Here is a 19,437-nt window from a genome sequence, read left to right as displayed (position 1 = left end):
AAGAAATGTGCAGCAGAGCTGATTATATTGTGCAGGAGAAGAGACAAGCAAAAGTGATTGAAATTTCTATAGAGAACATCATCAGTGCTTGCTTAGGACAATTTTGCATATAAATAGGGCATAAATGGTTTGTGTTCAATTTGTTCTCCAGTTGTTAAAGAATAATCAAGGACAGACCACATAGTAATCTTCTGTTTCTAGCTTCCCTAATGCAAACCTAAATCTTATCAATCAATACATGTGTATGGCTGTCCCAGACATAAAATATAATTTCCATAAATAAAAAGAAAACAAAAAAAAACCTATGTAATTAACTTAGGTATATGCTTTATCATAAAATTCACATTTAGTAATGAAAAAAAGATGACACTAAATGCCTTAAAGGAGCATCTGGGTGGCTCAGTTGGTTAAGTGTCTGACTTCAGCTCAAGTCATGATCTCACAGGTTGTGGGTTTGAGCCCTGCATAGGGCTTTGTGCTGACAGCTCAGACCTTGGAGCCTGCTTCACATCCTGTCTCCTCCCACCCCGTCCCCTGCCACTTACACTCTGTTGCTCTCTCTCAAAAATAGACATTTTTAAAAACAATGTCTTAAAAATTAATAGCATTTTAGACCTCAATGAAATCTGGCTTCTACACCATTCTCACCCCAACCCCTAAACACACTCTTCTAAAACTACTTTTGCTAAAGTCACCAATGAATTCCTAATAGTTAAATCCAATGGATCCTTTCCATTCCTTATTTTACTGGTTCTCTTGGCTACACATGATGCTACTTGGCACTTTCTCTGTGAAAAGTAATAACACAGTAGCTTTTTTTCTCCTCACACCTCCATAACCAACCTATTCATGCTCTTTTTCATGTGTTCCAGCTTACGAACTAGTTCCATAAATTGGTGGCTTTCAACTTTTGTGGCACATTAAAATCACCACAAAAATTTATATATTTTTTTCATTTTATTTATTTTGGAGAGAGAGAGAGAGAGAGAGAGAGAGCACATGGCAGAAAGAATCCCAAGCAGCAGGCTCCATGCTCAGCGCAGAGTCCCATGCGGGCCTTGATCTCACGACCCTGGATTCATGACCTGAACCCAAATCAAGAGTCAGATGCTCAACTGACTGAACCAACCCAGGCACCCTCACCTGATAACTTTTAAAACATACCACTGCCCAGGCTCTGACTCTACAGATTTGTATTTAATTGGTTCATAGAGGAACTGGATGTGGCTATTTCTTAGAAGTTCCTTAAAGTGATTCCAGTGTGTCGCCAGGGGTGAGAATCAGTGCCACAAATGTTTGTTTTCTCCAGATTATCTTACCCACTCTTGTATATTTATCTATGACCTGAATGTTGATCAATTCTCCAAGATCCCTACTATTTACCTTTTAGTTACTGCCAAGAGGTACCAGGCTAACTAACACTACTGAGAACACTAAGTGGCTTGCCTAAGGATTATTTGATTTGCTACTTCTTCACCTCTTCCTTTCCTCATCTCAAGAAAATCATATATATACTAAGACCCACCCACTCCTGACTTTAATCACTTGCAAACCAGTTAATTTTAAAGTTGACAAAGATTTTCTGCAGATGGCCTCATCCTTTTTGTCTCTCTCCCCACATCTCCCCAGCTTTTACCCAGTTAACTTAAGAATACCTTTCTTTAACCTCCAATCTATTCTCTCTTTGTATGAGGCCACAAATGTCTTTCATTTTAACTTATGAGACTAGGCTCTCTGCATTAGATGACTATGAATCACATATCACACAATAAATGAGAAAGTGCTTGGCTAACTCTGTAAAAGCACTAGGCATGCTAAAATATTTGAACTATATCACATAGTATATGTTCAATAAATACAATTGAATTAAGAGGGGAAAAGTCCACGTATTTGTAAATGAAACTAGACATACTAATTTATGATTGGCAACACCTTCAAGATGCTTGTAAGTATCTAGAGTTTCCTGTAAGAATTTCTAGAAGAGACATAATTTATCTTTTCACTCTCTACTAATCTCTATAAAAGATATTCATTTTTTAATCCAGTAGAACCTTGCTCTTGACTTTCACTGTTTCACTGAAACTACTTGGGAAAAGGTCAACAGTCACCTGCTATTTGACAAAATCATTGGTCTATTTTCAGCCATCACTTTACTTAACTTCCTTCAGAATGTGCTCCTGTTGACTTTCTCCATTCTGAAATTCTGTCTACCCTCGATATTCCAGGGGTCATGTTTTTGCTGCTTCTCTTGTTTCCTTTCTAACTGCTTTTCCCCTTAATGTCCTTTGCTGATTCCTCTATTTGCCTCTTCAATGCTGGGATTCGCATATACTCTATTCTTGGCCTATTTACCTCTCATTGGACATACTCTTCCTGGGTGATCCCAAGGTTTTGATAACACTATATATATAAATGTCCCCCAAGTCTGTTATTTCGATCCTCAAACCCTCTTGCTTTTGTGTGTGTGTGTGTGTGTGCGTGTGTGTGTGTGTGTGTGTGTGTATGTAATCCTCTACTTAAAAAGCTCTACTAGCTCTTTGTTGCAACAAACTTTCCATTATTGCCATAGTACCCTTCCCTAGCTCCATTGCATGTATTTGCCATTTTCTTTATCTGAAATGGTTATAGCGCCTGTTCTCCTCCAAGTAAGTTACTATTCATCCATCAAAACACAATTCAAAAAAATTTTTTTAATATTTATTTATTTTTGAGAGAGAGAGAGAGCGTATGAGCAGGGGAGGAGCAGAAAGGGTGATATAGAATCCGAAGCAGGCTCCAGGCCCTGATCTGTCAGCACAGAGCCCAACGCGGGGCTCGAACTCACCAACTATGAGATCATGACCAACTATGAGATCATGACTTGAGCCGAAGCCGGACGCTCAACAGACTGAGCCACCCAGGTGCCTCCATCAAAACACAATTCAAATGATACTTTCATTATGAAGGATTTCTTAAATTCTCTAGGCATCTAGTTGCTCTTTCAGCACTCTCTGCATATGTATAACAACATTTATATTGTGTATGTATCTGTCTTCCCCACAAGACTGTGAATACTTGAAGTTAAGACCCATGCTTTATCCATTTTTACACTCCAGGGCCCTAGCACTATTGCCTGGCCCATAGTATTTGATTAATAAGTATCATTTGGGTGAATGCCGCATTTTTGTTTATTTGCTTGCATTATGTCATCTTTTATTAGATTTGAATTGCACATTACAATATAATTACTACAGACAAAATGGGGTTTAGTTGGCTAGTCCAAGATTTGAACACTTACAAAATAGAAGACTGAAGAACCTCATGACAAAGAACTCATCCTAAGGGAGAAAGAAGTAAGCAGCTTGGTATGAATGACCATCTTGACCCTCTAATAATAAAAACAAACAAACAAACAAACAAACAAACAAACAAACACAAAACCCTAACAGAACTTGGTCATCAAAAGATGAGGATGATACTGAGTGCTACATGGGATATGTCATGGGCTTGTCTTTGGGCCTTGCTATATGGGGCCAAATCCTATAGAGATCAAGAAGGATGTAAAAAATTTGAAAGCTGTTTCTCTCAAAATGTAAGATTTTAAGGAACAAGCTAGTGCTGCTTGGTACACTGGTTAAGTGTTTTACCACACTAAAGGAAGAGAGAGGTGTTTCCCCCTGCTTTGTCACTGACCACTGTCAAACTCTGGCATCATGAAGGCATTAAAGTGCCCAGTGCTAAAGCAAATAGCAGGCATGGAAATACATGTTATTATTAGAGGTGGAGGTAGAAGAAAAGTGGTGTGTGGCTGTGTTTGTGAAATGTCCCCTTGAGAAACTCTAGGAATGCTGCAGAGATCCCTTATAGGCAGTTGAGGTCCTGGATATGTATATGAAAACAAGAACCAGGAAAATGTGGGTTTTGTTATTTATGTGAGGTAGACAGCCCCAGGAAAATGTGGGATTTGGGTTTTGTTTTGTTGCAAAGGTATTTTCCCTAATACCTAGAGTTTGGTTTCTTTTCCCCTCTGTGTTTTTTTTTTAATCAGTTCCTTGTCCCCTATCTGTTGTCAAATGGTAAGTTTTACCTTATCATTTATATTGTTATCTTGCTGATCTATAACCTATAACCGTGTGTCCCATTTCTTTTTTTTTTTCAAATTACATTTTCTTGGTTGCCCTGTGTAGTTCTGAAACCTAATTACATTTATTCTGTTTCTTAGCTTCATTTCTTCATAATGCTTCTCTTATGTGTTTTTTTATTTTATTTTTTATTTTTTTTTATTTTTTATGAAATTTATTGACAAATTGGTTCCATACAACACCCAGTGCTCATCCCAAAAGGTGCCCTCCTCAATACCCATCACCCACCCTCTCCTCCCTCCCACCCCCCATCAACCCTCAGTTTGTTCTCAGTTTTTAACAGTCTCTTATGCTTTGGCTCTCTCCCATTCTAACCTCTTTTTTTTTTTTTTCTTCCCCTCCCCCATGGGTTCCCGTTAAGTTTCTCAGGATCCACATAAGAGTGAAACCATATGGTATCTGTCTTTCTCTGGATGGCTTATTTCACTTAGCATCACACTCTCCAGTTCCATCCACGTTCCTACAAAAGGCCATATTTCATTTTTTCTCATTGCCACGTAATATTCCATTGTGTATATAAACCACAATTTCTTTATCCATTCATCAGTTGATGGACATTTAGGCTCTTTCCATAATTTGGCTATTGTTGAGAGTGCTGCTATGAACATTGGGGTACAAGTGGCCCTATGCATCAGTACTCCTGTATCCCTTGGGTAAATTCCTAGCAGTGCTATTGCTGGGTCAGAGGGTAGGTCTATTTTTCATTTTCTGAGGAACCTCCACACTGCTTTCCAGAGCGGCTGCACCAATTTGCATTCCCACCAACAGTGCAAGAGGGTTCCCATTTCTCCACATCCTCTCCAGCATCTATAGTCTCCTGATTTGTTCATTTTGGCCACTCGGACTGGCGTGAGGTGATACCTGAGTGTGGTTTTGATTTGTATTTCCCTGATAAGGAGCGACGCTGAACATCTTTTCATGTGCCTGTTGGCCATCCGGATGTCTTCTTTAGAGAAGTGTCTATTCATGTTTTCTGCCCATTTCTTCACTGGGTTATTTGTTTTTCCGGTGTGGAGTTTGGTGAGCTCTTTATAGATTTTGGATACTAGCCCTTTGTCTGATATGTCATTTGCAAATATCTTTTCCCATTCCGTTGGTTGCCTTTTAGTTTTGTTGGTTGTTTCCTTTGCTGTACAGAAGCTTTTTCTCTTCATAAGGTCCCAGTAATTCACTTTTGCTTTTAATTCCCTTGCCTTTGGGGATGTGTCGAGTAAGAGATTGCTACCGCTGAGGTCAGAGAGGTCTTTTCCTGCTTTCTCCTCTAAGGTTTTGATGGTTTCCTGTCTCACATTTAGGTCCTTTATCCATTTTGAGATTATTTTTGTGAATGGTGTGAGAAAGTGGTCTAGTTTCAACCTTCTGCATGTTGCTGTCCAGTTCTCCTAGCACCATTTGTTAAAGAGGCTGTCTTTTTTCCATTGGATGTTCTTTCCTGCTTTGTCAAAGATGAGTTGGCCATACGTTTGTGGGTCTAGTTCTGGGGTTTCTATTCTATTCCATTGGTCTATGTGTCTGTTTTTGTGCCAATACCATGCTGTCTTGATGATGACAGCTTTGTAGTAGAGGCTAAAGTCTGGGATTGTGATGCCTCCTGCTTTGGTCTTCTTCTTCAAAATTCCTTTGGCTATTCGGGGCCTTTTGTGGTTCCATATGAATTTTAGGATTGCTTGTTCTAGTTTCGAGAAGAATGCTGGTGCAATTTTGATTGGGATTGCATTGAATGTGTAGATAGCTTTGGGTAGTATTGACATTTTGACAATATTTATTTTTCCAATCCATGAGCAGGGAATGTCTTTCCATTTCTTTAAATCTTCTTCAATTTCCTCCATAAGCTTTCTATAGTTTTCAGCATACAGATCCTGTACATCTTTGGTTAGATTTATTCCTAGGTATTTTATGCTTCTTGGTGCAATTGTGAATGGGATCAGTTTCTTTATTTGTCTTTCTGTTGCTTCATTGTTAGTGTATAAGAATGCAACTGATTTCTGTACATTGATTTTGTATCCTGCAACTTTGCTGAATTCATGTATCAGTTCTAGCAGACTTTTGGTGGAGTCTATCGGATTTTCCATGTATAATATCATGTCATCTGCAAAAAGCGAAAGCTTGACTTCATCTTTGCCAATTTTGATGCCTTTGATTTCCTTTTGTTGTCTGATTGCTGATGCTAGAACTTCCAGCACTATGTTAAACAGCAGCGTGAGAGTGGGCATCCTTGTCGTGTTCCTGATCTCAGGGACAAAGCTCTCAGTTTTTCCCCGTTGAGGATGATGTTAGCTGTGGGCTTTTCATAAATGGCTTTTATGATCCTTAAGTATGTTCCTTCTATCCCGACTTTCTCAAGGGTTTTTATTAAGAAAGGGTGCTGGATTTTGTCGAAGGCCTTTTCTGCATCGATTGACAGGATCATATGGTTCTTCTCTTTTTTTTTTGTTAATGTGATGTATCACGTTGATTGATTTGTGAATGTTGAACCAGCCCTGCATCCCAGAAATGAATCCCACTTGATCATGGTGAATAATTCTTTTTATATGCCGTTGAATTCGATTTGCTAGTATCTTATTGAGAATTTTTGCATCCATATTCATCAGGGATATTGGCCTGTAGTTCTCTTTTTTTACTGGGTCTCTGTCTGGTTTCGGAATAAAAGTAAACCTGGCTTCATAGAATGAGTCTGGAAGTTTTCCTTCCCTTTCTATTTCTTGGAATAGCTTGAGAAGGATAGGTATTATCTCTGCTTTAAACGTCTGGTAGAACTCCCCTGGGAAGCCATCTGGTCCTGGACTCTTATTTGTTGGGAGATTTTTGATAACCGATTCAATTTCTTCGCTGGTTATGGGTCTGTTCAAGCTTTCTATTTCCTCCTGATTGAGTTTTGGAAGAGTGTGGGTGTTCAGGAATTTGTCCATTTCTTCCAGGTTGTCCAATTTGTTGGCATATAATTTTTCATAGTATTCCCTGATAATTGTTTGTATCTCTGAGCGATTGGTTGTAATAATTCCATTTTCATTCATGATTTTATCTATTTGGGTCATCTCCCTTTTCTTTTTGAGAAGCCTGGCTAGAGGTTTGTCAATTTTGTTTATTTTTTCAAAAAACCAACTCTTGGTTTCGTTGATCTGCTCTACAGTTTTTTTAGATTCTATATTGTTTATTTCTGCTCTGATCTTTATTATTTCTCTTCTTCTGCTGGGCTTAGGCTGCCTTTGCTGTTCTGCTTCTAGTTCCTTTAGGTGTGCTGTTAGATTTTGTATTTGGGATTTTTCTTGTTTCTTGAGATAGGCCTGGATTGCAATGTATTTTCCTCTCAGGACTGCCTTCGCTGCGTCCCAAAGCGTTTGGATTGTTGTATTTTCATTTTCGTTTGTTTCCATATATTTTTTAATTTCTTCTCTAATTGCCTGGTTGACCCATTCAATCTTTAGTAAGGTGTTCTTTAACCTCCATGCTTTTGGAGGTTTTCCAGACTTTTTTCTGTGGTTGATTTCAAGCTTCATAGCATTGTGGTCTGAAAGTAAGCATGGTATAATTTCAATTCTTGTAAACTTATGAAGGGCTGTTTTGTGACCCAGTATATGATCTATCTTGGAGAATGTTCCATGTGCACTCGAGAAGAAAGTATATTCTGTTGCTTTGGGATGCAGAGTTCTAAATATATCTGTCAAGTCCATCTGATCCAATGTCTCATTCAGGGCCCTTGTTTCTTTATTGACCGTGTGTCTAGATGATCTATCCATTTCTGTAAGTGGGGTGTTAAAGTCCCCTGCAATTACCACATTCTTCTCAATAAGGTTACTTATGTTTATGAGTAATTGTTTTATATATTTGGGGGCTCCGGTATTCAGCGCATAGACATTTATAATTGTTAGCTCTTCCTGATGGATAGATCCTGTAACTATTATATAATGTCCTTCTTCATCTCTTGTTACAGCCTTTAATTTAAAGTCTAGTTTGTCTGATATAAGTATGGCTACTCCAGCTTTCTTTTGGCTTCCAGTCGCATGATAAATAGTTCTCCATCCCCTCACTCTCAATCTAAAGGTGTCCTCAGGTCTAAAATGAGTCTCTTGTAGACAGCAAAGAGATGGGTCTTGTTTCTTTATCCATTCTGATACCCTATGTCTTTTGGTTGCCGCATTTAATCCATTTACATTCAGTGTTATTATAGAAAGATACGGGTTTAGAGTCATTGTGATGTCTGTATGTTTTATGCTTGTAGTGATGTCTCTGGGACTTTGTCTCACAGGGTCCCCCTTAGGATCTCTTGTAGGGCTGGTTTAGTGGTGACAAATTCCTTCAGTTTTTGTTTGTTTGGGAAGACCTTTATCTCTCCTTCTATTCTAAATGACAGACTTGCTGGATAAAGGATTCTTGGCTGCATATTTTTTCTGTCTAGCACCCTGAAAATCTCGTGCCAATTCTTTCTGGCCGCCAAGTTTCAAAAGAGAGATCAGTCACGAGTCTTATAGGTCTCCCTTTATATGTGAGGGCATGTTTACCCCTTGCTGCTTTCAGAATTTTCTCTTTATCCTTGTATTTTGCCAGTTTCACTATGATATGTCGTGCAGAAGATCGATTCAAGTTACGTCTGAAGGGAGTTCTCTGTTCCTCTTGGATTTCAGTGCCTTTTTCCTTCCCCAGTTCAGGGAAGTTCTCAGCTATGATTTCTTCAAGTACCCCTTCAGCACCTTTCCCTCTCTCTTCCTCCTCTGGGATACCAATTATGCGTATATTATTTCTTTTTAGTGTATCACTTAGTTCTCTAATTTTCCCCTCATACTCCTGGATTTTTTTATCTCTCTTTTTCTCAGCTTCCTCTTTTTCCATAACTTTATCTTCTAGTTCACCTATTCTCTCCTCTGCCTCTTCAAGCCGAGCTGTGGTGGTTTCCATTTTGTTATGCATTTCGTTTAAAGCGTTTTTCAGCTCCTCGTGACTGTTCCTTAGTCCCTTGATCTCTGTAGCAAGAGATTCTCTGCTGTCCTGTATACTGTTTTCAAGCCCAGCGATTAATTTTATTACCATTATTCTAAATTCACTTTCTGTTATATTATTTAAATCCTTTTTGATCAGCTCATGAGCTGTTGTTATTTCCTGGAGATTCTTCTGAGGGGAATTCTTCCGCTTGGTCATTTTGGATAGTCCCTGGTGTGGTGAGGACCTGCAGGGCACTTCCCCTGTGCTGTGGTGTATAACTGGAGTTGGTGGGCGGGGCCGCAGTCAGACCTGATGTCTGCCCCCAGCCCACCGCTGGGGCCACAGTCAGACTGGTGTCTGCCTTCTCTTCCCCTCTCCTAGGGGCGGGATTCACTGTGGGGTGGTGTGGCTCGTCTGGGCTACTTGCACCCTGCCAGGCTTGTGATGCTGGGGATCTGGCGTATTAGCTGGGGTGGGTAGGCAAGGTGCATGGGGGCAGGAGGGGCAGGCTTAGCTCGCTTCTCCTTAGGTGATCCCCTTCAGGAGGGGCCCTGTGGCAGTGGGAGGGAGTCAGATCTGCTGCCGGAGGTTTGGCTCCGCAGAAGCGCAGAGTTGGGTGTTTGCGTGGAGGGAGCAAGTTCCCTGGCAGGAACTGGTTCTCTTTGGGATTTTGGCTGGGGGATGGGCAGGGGAGATGGCGCTGGCGAGCGCCTTTGTTCCCCGCCAAACTGAGCTCTGTAGTCCGGGGGCTCAGCAGCTCTCCCTCCCTTTGTCCTCCAGCCTTCCTGCTTTCCGAGCAGATCTGTTAACTTATGACCTCCCAGACGCTCAGTTGCGCTTGCTGTCAGAACACAGTCCGTCAGGCCCCTCCGCTTTTGCAAGCCAGACTCGGGGGCTCTGTTTGGCCGGCGAGCCGCCCCTCCGCCCCTGCTCCCTCCCGCCAGTCCGTGGAGTGCGCACCGCCTCGCCGCCCTTCCTACCCTCTTCCGTGGGCCTCTCGTCTGCGTTTGGCTCAGGCGACTCCGTTCTGCTAATCTTCTGGCGGTTTTCTGGGTTATTTAGGCAGGTGTAGATGGAATCTAAGTGATCAGCAGGACGAGCAGTGAGCCCAGCGTCCTCCTAAGCCGCCATCTTGCAAAACCTCCCTTATGTGTTTTTTTAAATGTCTAGAAGTATATACCAAAATCTAGTAATAGCCAAAATAGCTGTTAGATATCTATTGCTAATAAGACTGTTTATATTTACTTCTAGTGGGCAAAGAATGAATAAGTCAAGTTGGTTGAGAGAAGACAAGCCAGTTCTGAGTGTCTACAGGTATTCAGTAATGAAACAGATGTGGCACTGTGTATTTGTATCTTAAGTGTGTTTTTCACTCCTGCAATGATTTTCTCCGTGTATTTTTTTTCCAAAGCTTACCTTTGATGTTATAATGACAAATTCAGGAATACTTATGGGTAATTCTTTCCAAAGTGGATTGTAACTGTGGAAATTATCATCTGGAGTGCTAACAAAGGCTGTAACAAAGATGGTCCAGAAAAGTTCAGCAAAATTCATAAGGGGTAGATACATACTAGGTTATTGAGGAAAAGTGAGATGTTCCTTTCACCCACCAAACTCCTAGACATCACAGTCTATATTCCAGGGATGCAAACCTGAGAGGCAAAGGAGTGGGGGTGGGGAAACTTATTCTAACTCCTGCACTGTACAAGCACTTGGTTCCTATCTCATTATAGCACATATAAAATCACATTGCAATTTTATCACACAGCTACACACATGTTTTCCCAAAGGTATCTGAGCTCCTTGAGGCAAGTGTCCTGATTGGTGGTACACCCTCAGTACCTAACCAATACATGACACTGAGGAATCATTCGATACAATTGTTCATTTGTCAAATGAATACTATTAATCCCTGTAGTCTCACTATCTAGTCACTGCTTAGTTCCTGCATTCTGGTTCCCAGTTCCATACAAATATTGAAAATACGCTCTTAAAAAGTTGATAGAAAGGTCCCAAATGGCAAATCACTGGTCTTTATCTTTTTTGATTCCACCATAGCATATGTCATTGTTGAAAATGCCCACCTTTTCTGCTTTCTCAATACTTCCCTTTTCCTTTGCTCGTAGAACAACGTTTTGATTCTCCTCCCACTTGCCCAAATACTATTTCTCTATCTTCTTTGCTAGTTCTACTTTTAGCACCCAACTGAGGGCATTTTCAAAGTTCTGTTTTTGGATCCTTTTCTCTTAATAGTCACTCTAACAATCCCTTCCATTTCCGTACTATAACCAGAAATCTCACAAACTCAATAATCTTGTGATGAAATCTATACCTATATTTCCAAGAAACTTCTGGACATCTTGACCTCAATGCTCTGCTGTCACTTTCAGTTTCATGTTCCTAAAACTTACTTCATCTTCCATCACCACTCCTTTTCCTGATCTTAACAGTTTTCTTTCATAACTTAACTGTCCTTCCAGCTATTCAAACTCAAAACCCTAGGATTATCCTTGACATGTAGCTACTCCTCGTCCCCTAAATTATCTCTTTTGATTAAGAGTATGACAGTAGAATCATAATGCATCACTCACATTTCTATAGATTAAATGGCCTAATATATTGCTTTGATCATGTTCCTCCACTGCTTAAAAACCATCAGTAGGGGCGCCTGGGTGGCGCAGTTGGTTAAGTGTCCTACTTCAGCCAGGTCACGATCTCGCGGTCCGTGAGTTCGAGCCCCGCATCGGGCTCTGGGCTGATGGCTCAGAGCCTGGAGCCTGTTTCCGATTCTGTGTCTCCCTCTCTCTCTGCCCCTCCCCCATTCATGCTCTGTCTCTCTCTGTCCCAAAAGTAAATAAACGTTGAAAAAAAAAATTAAAAAAAAAACCATCAGTATATCCCCATTGCAGAAAGAATTATATGCTAACACCTCAGACTGTTATTCAAGCACTCTATGTTGTGGCACCAACCTACTTTTCCAGAATTATCTCCATACTTCTATACTTTATACAGTCTACTTTATTACTAGGTGTACTATTTGCTATGCTCCCAAAGTGTTTTGCACTTGCTTATTTCTGTATTTTTCTTTTTTTTAAATGTTTATTTTTGAGAGAGAGAGAGAGAGAGAGAGAGAGAGAGAGAAAGGATGAGCAGGGGAGGGACAGAGAGAGAGAGGGACACACAGAATCAGAAGCAGGCTTCAGGCTCAGAGCTGTCAGCCCAGAACCTGCTGTGGGGTTCGAACTCACGAACCATGAGATTTTGACCTGAGCTGAAGTCAGACACTCAACTGACTGAGCCACCCAGGCACCTCTCTGTATTTTTCTTAATGACATTTCATTTGCCCACTATCCCTACCTCTAATTCCGACTAATGAAATCCATACTCATCCTTGAAAACCTTTCCTTCCAGAATTCGTTTTCTGATATATCCAATAAAGTATATTTCCCTCATCTGAACTCATAAAGTATATTAATACTTCTTGAGTAATCCTTATTATTTTCTTCCTTATTCTGTAATTTTTCTGTACTTTCCATCTTACCCACAAGACACAAAGGTCTTATAACTAAGGAAATCTTAATTATTTTTGCATTTTCCTCCATATCTAGCATATGCCTTTCACAGAACAGATGTACAATAAATTAATGAATACTTAGGGGCTCATTTTCTAATCTCTGAGTTTGGTATTAGCAAAGTTTATAATCTGGGTTGATATTCAGATGGTTTGTTCTACTACAACCATAGTGGCTACTTATTACCTGTGTATATTCTCACTGGTTGGAGCCTGTGCTATACTCATTATCAATATTTTTTTCATTAGCATCCCTTTATAATAGTCTCCTTTGAAATATATCTTTTGGGACCCTTACCTGAAACAAAATTCTTAGTATTTGGGCTAGATACAGTATTTGGGACCTCTGAGTTGCCTAATGTGGTAGCTCCTGGGGAGGGGACATAGGCTCTGTGTGAAAGATTTATAATTTAGACAACTAATCATGCCATTTATTAATATTTTGATTTTCTAGTGAAGAATATAAGCCATCACCTCATTTTGTTGAAATGTTGAATTTAAAACACTGCAATTAGAAGCACAATTGTAGATCTCTATATTTTACATACCATAATTTCCATCTGTAAGTTATAATAATGGAGATGGCAAGCAGAGCAGTACATCTTTGCTGTCTGTGGCTGACTCTGATTTCAGATTTTTTGGCTATTTCCTCTTATTTTACTTTACTTGATAAAAATAGTCTTCTTTATAATTTGATTTTTCTGATTTTATCTCATCATGTTGAAATGGAGGTTATTAGAAAGGAGCAAGTATGTTGGTGTTGACCAGGGAAAGTATAACAATATAAAGTCAATGGGGCATTGAAAAGGAACCAAATAAGGTACCCAAGAAAGTGACAACAAAAGGAGGTCAACATGAAAATATGATCTAATTAGGAAGTCAGAAACAAAGAGAGAATCTGGGGAAATCCCCAGTTCTGTTGATTTTAGAAAGAGGCAAGCAGGCAGGAAAATTTTTGGCAGACTTGTCAACTCTGTGCCATCCTCCCCATCTCCTTTGTTTGGACTTTGATGCTCAAGATGTTTTACCAATCACTGCCACTGTCTGCTTCTAGTTTTTTTTTTTTTTTTTTTACTGCTGTACATTTGCATTGGCTGCTGTCACTTGAAATGACTGCCAGGACTAGATGTGCTGATATTTTTCACCCTGTGTGTTCATGGAGGCATTCTAGCTATAAACCAAAGGAGGCCACAATTTAGATTACTTGGAATGAGTACTGTAAAATTATGCAGTTTGTGAATCTACTGTTGGTATTTCACAGTTGATGACACTGTATCCCTTGAGTACCAAACTCACAGAAATCCCATGGAATGATCTCTCTCTTTCTCAGTACAATCTCTCTAGAGTCAGTATGAGATGTGAGACTAATCAAACAGGGGCCTTAGCAAATATATTTTAAAAATAAACAGCCTAGAAAGATAATGCAGTTCTCTTATGGCACAGAATAACATGCTTATACTTATCAGCTGCTTAGCAGAGAACTGAATCAATAAAAAAATTATTTCAGTTTGCTTTTTTACTCAATGCTTTGAGAGTTCAAGAAAGAACAGTGAAGGTTTCTATTTTCCTTAAGAGGTAGAAGGGGTCTCTGATAGCATGATAGGACTTTCTCAACTTACAGATAAAGACTGAGGATATATGGAATGGCTGCTTCATAGTTACAGATTAGTAGTGCTCCTAGTATTCTGCTTTGCAGCATTACCTTAAAAATTAATATGAATATACAAATAGAGATTTTACTTTTCTTTCCTCCAGTCTTTCACTCTTTTTGTAGGCCATCTCCAATATCTTTATATCCATCAAAATTCACCCAAATGCAAAAAAGATGAACATAACTTATATTCTTATCTTCCTCCATTAATTTCATCATTACCACAAGCTTTCCTGACAACTCTGTACTGGGCTCCACTTCCTTTTACTGGTTTGTTGGAGTATTGTGGTTTGAAAGAACTACCACTTTCCATTCTGAAGACATATTTTCCAGTCCAAATACAAAATATTTTTTGAATTTCAGGCTATTTAAGTCAAATCTTATTAATCTAAATTAAGTAGAATTTACATATTTACTATTAATTTTCCTTTTTCCATTTACTTCTCCATATAGCTCCATAGCCCATCAAGAGGACTTTTAAAATTAAAACACCTAATTTCTTCTTCTTCCAAAAAAGATATCAATTAAAAATATAGAAATTTCCTTAAAGGAGGTGGATAGCTCAGCTTGGATTATTCTGAAAGGAACTATTACTTCCTCAGCCATAGGGTATGAACAGAGAAAACAGACAACTTTCTAGTACTATTTGAGTGAGGAAGGCTATTTGGCTTCTTTTTTTGTTTTTCTTCCACTGAGATCAATTTTCATAATCTGGTTTTATTACTAATTAAAAAATACATGAAAAAGGGGTTCAAATGCTTTCAGACTTTTGACGATCTTAGATTATCTGTTCTTCTCCTCTCTATTAACATGGAGAATGGAGAATGGATTGTACTAAAGAGCCAAAATAACCTCTAGAAAGGAGCATTGTTTCAGTTTCCCTAACCTGTGAATAGCCAATGTGACATCCCTAGGGCCAATTACTTTTAGTAATTTAATTTCATTTATGGTTTTAAGCCACATTCCACCCAAACCACATGCACATAAAATAACAATTAAAATATTTAATATGAAACACAGCTGAGTCCTTGTTTCTGAAAATTCTTGCAAAGTCTATAGTTATTTGAAGACGCTTTTACCAAGTTGAAACTTGTGATCACATAGACATAGAAGCCTGTTGAGACTTTTTCACACATGAACTGAGATCAACTGTTAAAAAAATATTCATTGGGAAGGTTTTTCAGAGGGTGGTATTTGGCTAAGAACATTCACATTTTATAATATCATGTAGGCTAGAATTGATTTTACCTTGATTCCTTGGAATTCGCTTTCTGCGGTCTCGGAATGCTGCACCTGATTGTAGGGCTTCTAGAAGATTATCCATTACTCCAGTTTCATCACCCTCTGGAGGGGAAAGGAGAAATCAGAATTAATCTTGGGGCAATTAAAGTTAAACCACAGGAAAATAAAGGGAAAAACTCCTGTCAGATTTACATAATATCCTTAAATTAAAAACATATATCTGTTTAAGAATAACGGATCCTGTCAGTTTCTGGCACCATAGACTACTTTGCTTATTATGCACCATTAAGCAAAATTCATGCCAATCTCACTGTTGTTTCAACTTAAGGACCTTGTCTTGTGTATTATTGATGACACACTCAGTATGCAAATAAACAGTAGCTGATCAGCTACTGCTGCCTTCCTGTTAAGATTCTTTTAAGACATTTCTAAGCAAGAAACCATAGACCTGGCTTAATGCAATCAATGTGCAGGGTGTGATTTGATGAAGCGGAGCTACACAAGGTTAAATACTGATTGTATTAATACTTTCAGCATTCAACCGTCATCTGCTATTATCTCAAAAGACACTATTTTCAAAACACATTTGCATTCAATTTCTACCTAATCCATATCCTTTACCCGTTTCAAAATGCTGACATTGTACAAAGAAAAGGTGACCAAATCATTTGAAAGCCTGCAGTTTACATTTGAGAGACGTTAGCCAGAGTCTCATCATCCCTTTTAGAATGCTATTGTGTTTCTAATTTTTTCCTATGGGAAAGAACTGTTACGATTCCATGAGCTGGGTATTCAAAAGATGTACATGGGAATTCCTAATGGAAATGCACTTAAAACATTTTACCCTACTCTTATCTTTGACAATTCTGGCTGTCAAAACCCCTTTTAAGATTTACGAGAGCATTTGCCTCAAGGTGTTTATTGCCAGGAACTCTTCTACACTGTGGACAATCCACAGTGAGCTGAGGCCCATCTTCCCATCAGGCCTAGCTGATGATACAAAGGATCCTAACTAACTGGTTAATCTGAGTGGTAACTAAATGTGTGGGTCTGGCATAGAGGACATTTGTAGGCAGAAGAGTTAAGAGAAGAAGGCAGGAGTGAGGGGAAAAAAACTGTTGCTGATGCTATTCTAAAGTTAAATGTAAATCCTACTTTGTTTAAAGAATGACTATAGGGTATCAGATCACAGAAAAAACATTCTCTTATAGGGCAAGAACAAGCTAAAACCTTTTTTGATTAGGCCCTTTATTTGACTTGAGATTTCTTCGATGTTACATCAATCATTTCTTCTTTTAAAGTGAATTCACTAGGACATAATATTAAATAAAAAACAAAGGGAAACACAGAGGTTCTCAGGTCTAATATTTGGTAAAAACAGAAAAAATAAAAGGAAAATAGAACCCCAATTGATTAAGCATGGGAAGGGGATTATGCACATTTAGGAATATTAAAGCTGTAGACACATCCAAACTGTCACCTGCTCTCTATAACAGAAAGAAAAGAGAAGCTGGAAGTAGTTTGGCATGGCTAGAATGTACCTGGGAGAATTACATTTTATGCAGTAAGCACTTTACATTTGTTGTATCTTTTAAATTTTTTAAAATGTTTGTGTTTATTTTTGAAGTAGATTTAGAGAGAGAGAGAGAGAGCGTGAGCACATGAGCGGAGGAAGAGAGAGAGAGAGAGAGACAGAATTCGAAGCAGGCTCCAGGTTCTAAGTGGTCAGCACAGAGCTGACACGGGGCTCCAACTCACGAGCTGTGAGATCATGACCTGAGCCGAAGTTGGATGCTTAACAGACTGAGCCACCCAGGCGCCCCTACATTTGTTGTATCTTTTAATCCAACTACACATTGAAATAGGTTTTATTTCTGTTTTTCAGCTGGGGATACTGAAGCCTAGAGTTAAAGCATCTTGTTCCAGATCACACAGCTGGCATGTGGAGGGGCCTACGTATGAACCCAAGTCAGTCTGACACCAAGACCAGCCCTCTTTGTATGCAGTTAGCAGAAGACAAAATGGAGTAGGCATATGGTGACCAGATGGTAAAAGATCATAATTCTATGATATGGGCTTGAGTACTATCCTGTAAGTCAATACTCTCCAATAGAGATATATAATGCAGGCCAAAAATGTGAGCTGCATAATTTTAAACTTTCTAGTAGCCATATTTAAAACATTAAAAACAGATGAAATTAATTTTGATATGTTAAATAAATGTTTAACTCAATATATATATAATCATTTGTTTTTTACATTCTTTTTATCAGATTAAGTCTCAGAAATTGAGTGTGTTTTTATTTTGCCACATTTAACTTCAGATTAGCTACATTTCAAGTGCTTATTACTTTTATGCAGCTAGTGGCTGCTATATTGGGAAACATAAGCAATAGGAAGTGACTTGATCAGACTTACATTTTAGAAAGACTTATCAGACAGCACTGTGGAAGATGACTTAGCAGCTGGCATTAATAGAAGGAAGGGAAATGGCTAGGAGTATAGTATAAATGGACTGAGCTAAAGTGATAGGAGAGTGAATGGAGAGGGTGGATACTTTGAACGTATTAATATAGTTAATAAGACCTGGCTGAGAAATAAACAGGTTTGAGAAAATATGATTATTTTTTGAAGAATATTTAGGTAGGGATATACAGTAAGCAGTTGAAAATATGAGGCTGAAACCTGGGAGTGAAGTCTGGGCTGAAGCTAAAGATTTGAATACTGTTGGAAGATGCATGAGATCACCCTGAGATACTATATGAAAAGAGAAGAGAGCATACGATGCAATTCCTGAGAACCCCAATTTTTATAAAGCAGTCAGGAGAAGTAGAATTTCAGAGAAGACAAAAAAGGAATTTCTAGAGATATAGAAGTACAACCAGAAGAGAACCATAGTATAACTGAATTTCACGTATTCTTATAAAAATAATCATTATAAATATTATGTAGAAAAATAAATACATGTATAAAAGTGAAAAAAGCAGACTACAAAACAGTATGTATATGTGATTTTACATAAATAATGTGCAAACATTAAAAAAATTATAACAATGATAAGGAGGCCATTTCATTAGAATTCTTCAATGTGATTATATTGTATATATACTAAAAAGATGGAACAAATATGATATAAAGAGGAATTAAAAATAAATCCCTTTACTTAATTAATGGTTGCCATCTGACAACACCTGTCAAAATACTATGCTAGATTACCATTTCTAAGCTTTTCTTTTTTTTTTCATTGTTTCTCTCCTCCCCATGAGGAGCCTTTTTAGATATTTTTTTCCTCATCCCTCCAACATTTAAATTTAATACAACAGACGTACAGCATATCTGTTTATATAGTGTAACCCTTTGGGGGCCCACAAACAATTGTAATATCTAAGCTTTTTCTCTGCCCACCTCCCCAAGAACCAATATTTATCCACTTGGAGGTGATATACTATCTCTGCTGAGAAGGCATGTGCTAAGTGGTTCTTAAAAAAAAGAAAAGAAAAGAAAAGAAAAGAAAAGAAAAGAGAAGGCCAGGTCTCTGTAAATATCATTGATATATTAAAATAAATAAATGTAGGTTTCAGTCTACTATTACTTTTTCATTTGCTCCATTATTTTTCATAGAGTTGAGAGATTTTCCTGAAATACCTAACCTGAAGGAATGAAGGGTTTATAAATATATCATAGAACTGATTTACATTTCAGTTACTCTTCCTAAAACAAAATGGAAGCTAACATGATCATCTGAAAGACATTATCCTTCATTTTAAATGAATTTCAGTGAAATTTGGTATGTGACTGAGTTGTGTGAAGTTGATAATTCACTTAGAATTTCCAAGTTCATAGAACCATTAATTCTTACTTAGATGTGATTTGTAATAAGTAGCTGTTTTTATTTTCTATTTCTTGGTCTATGAGGTCAAACTCAGGAAAAAAAG

General features: G+C 38.4%; 1 protein-coding gene across 4 annotated transcripts in view; it reads right to left on the bottom strand.

Annotated features, from left to right (window-relative positions):
- The window catches only part of DIAPH2 (diaphanous related formin 2), a 984,211-nt gene that overhangs the window by 176,126 nt on the left and 788,648 nt on the right, over positions 1-19,437 (bottom strand). For all 4 annotated transcript variants that reach the window (XM_047843487.1, XM_047843489.1, XM_047843490.1 and 1 more), the window contains one exon: positions 15,509-15,604. In XM_047843487.1, the coding sequence (XP_047699443.1) occupies positions 15,509-15,604 (96 nt within the window). The remainder of the gene's footprint in view (positions 1-15,508; positions 15,605-19,437) is intronic.

Source organism: Prionailurus viverrinus, chromosome X, assembly GCF_022837055.1.
Source record: "Prionailurus viverrinus isolate Anna chromosome X, UM_Priviv_1.0, whole genome shotgun sequence".
In the NCBI taxonomy this organism is placed as follows: Eukaryota; Metazoa; Chordata; class Mammalia; order Carnivora; family Felidae; genus Prionailurus; species Prionailurus viverrinus.
The sequence above is the reverse complement of the archived record's forward strand: the minus strand, read 5'-3'. Positions and strand labels throughout refer to the sequence as shown.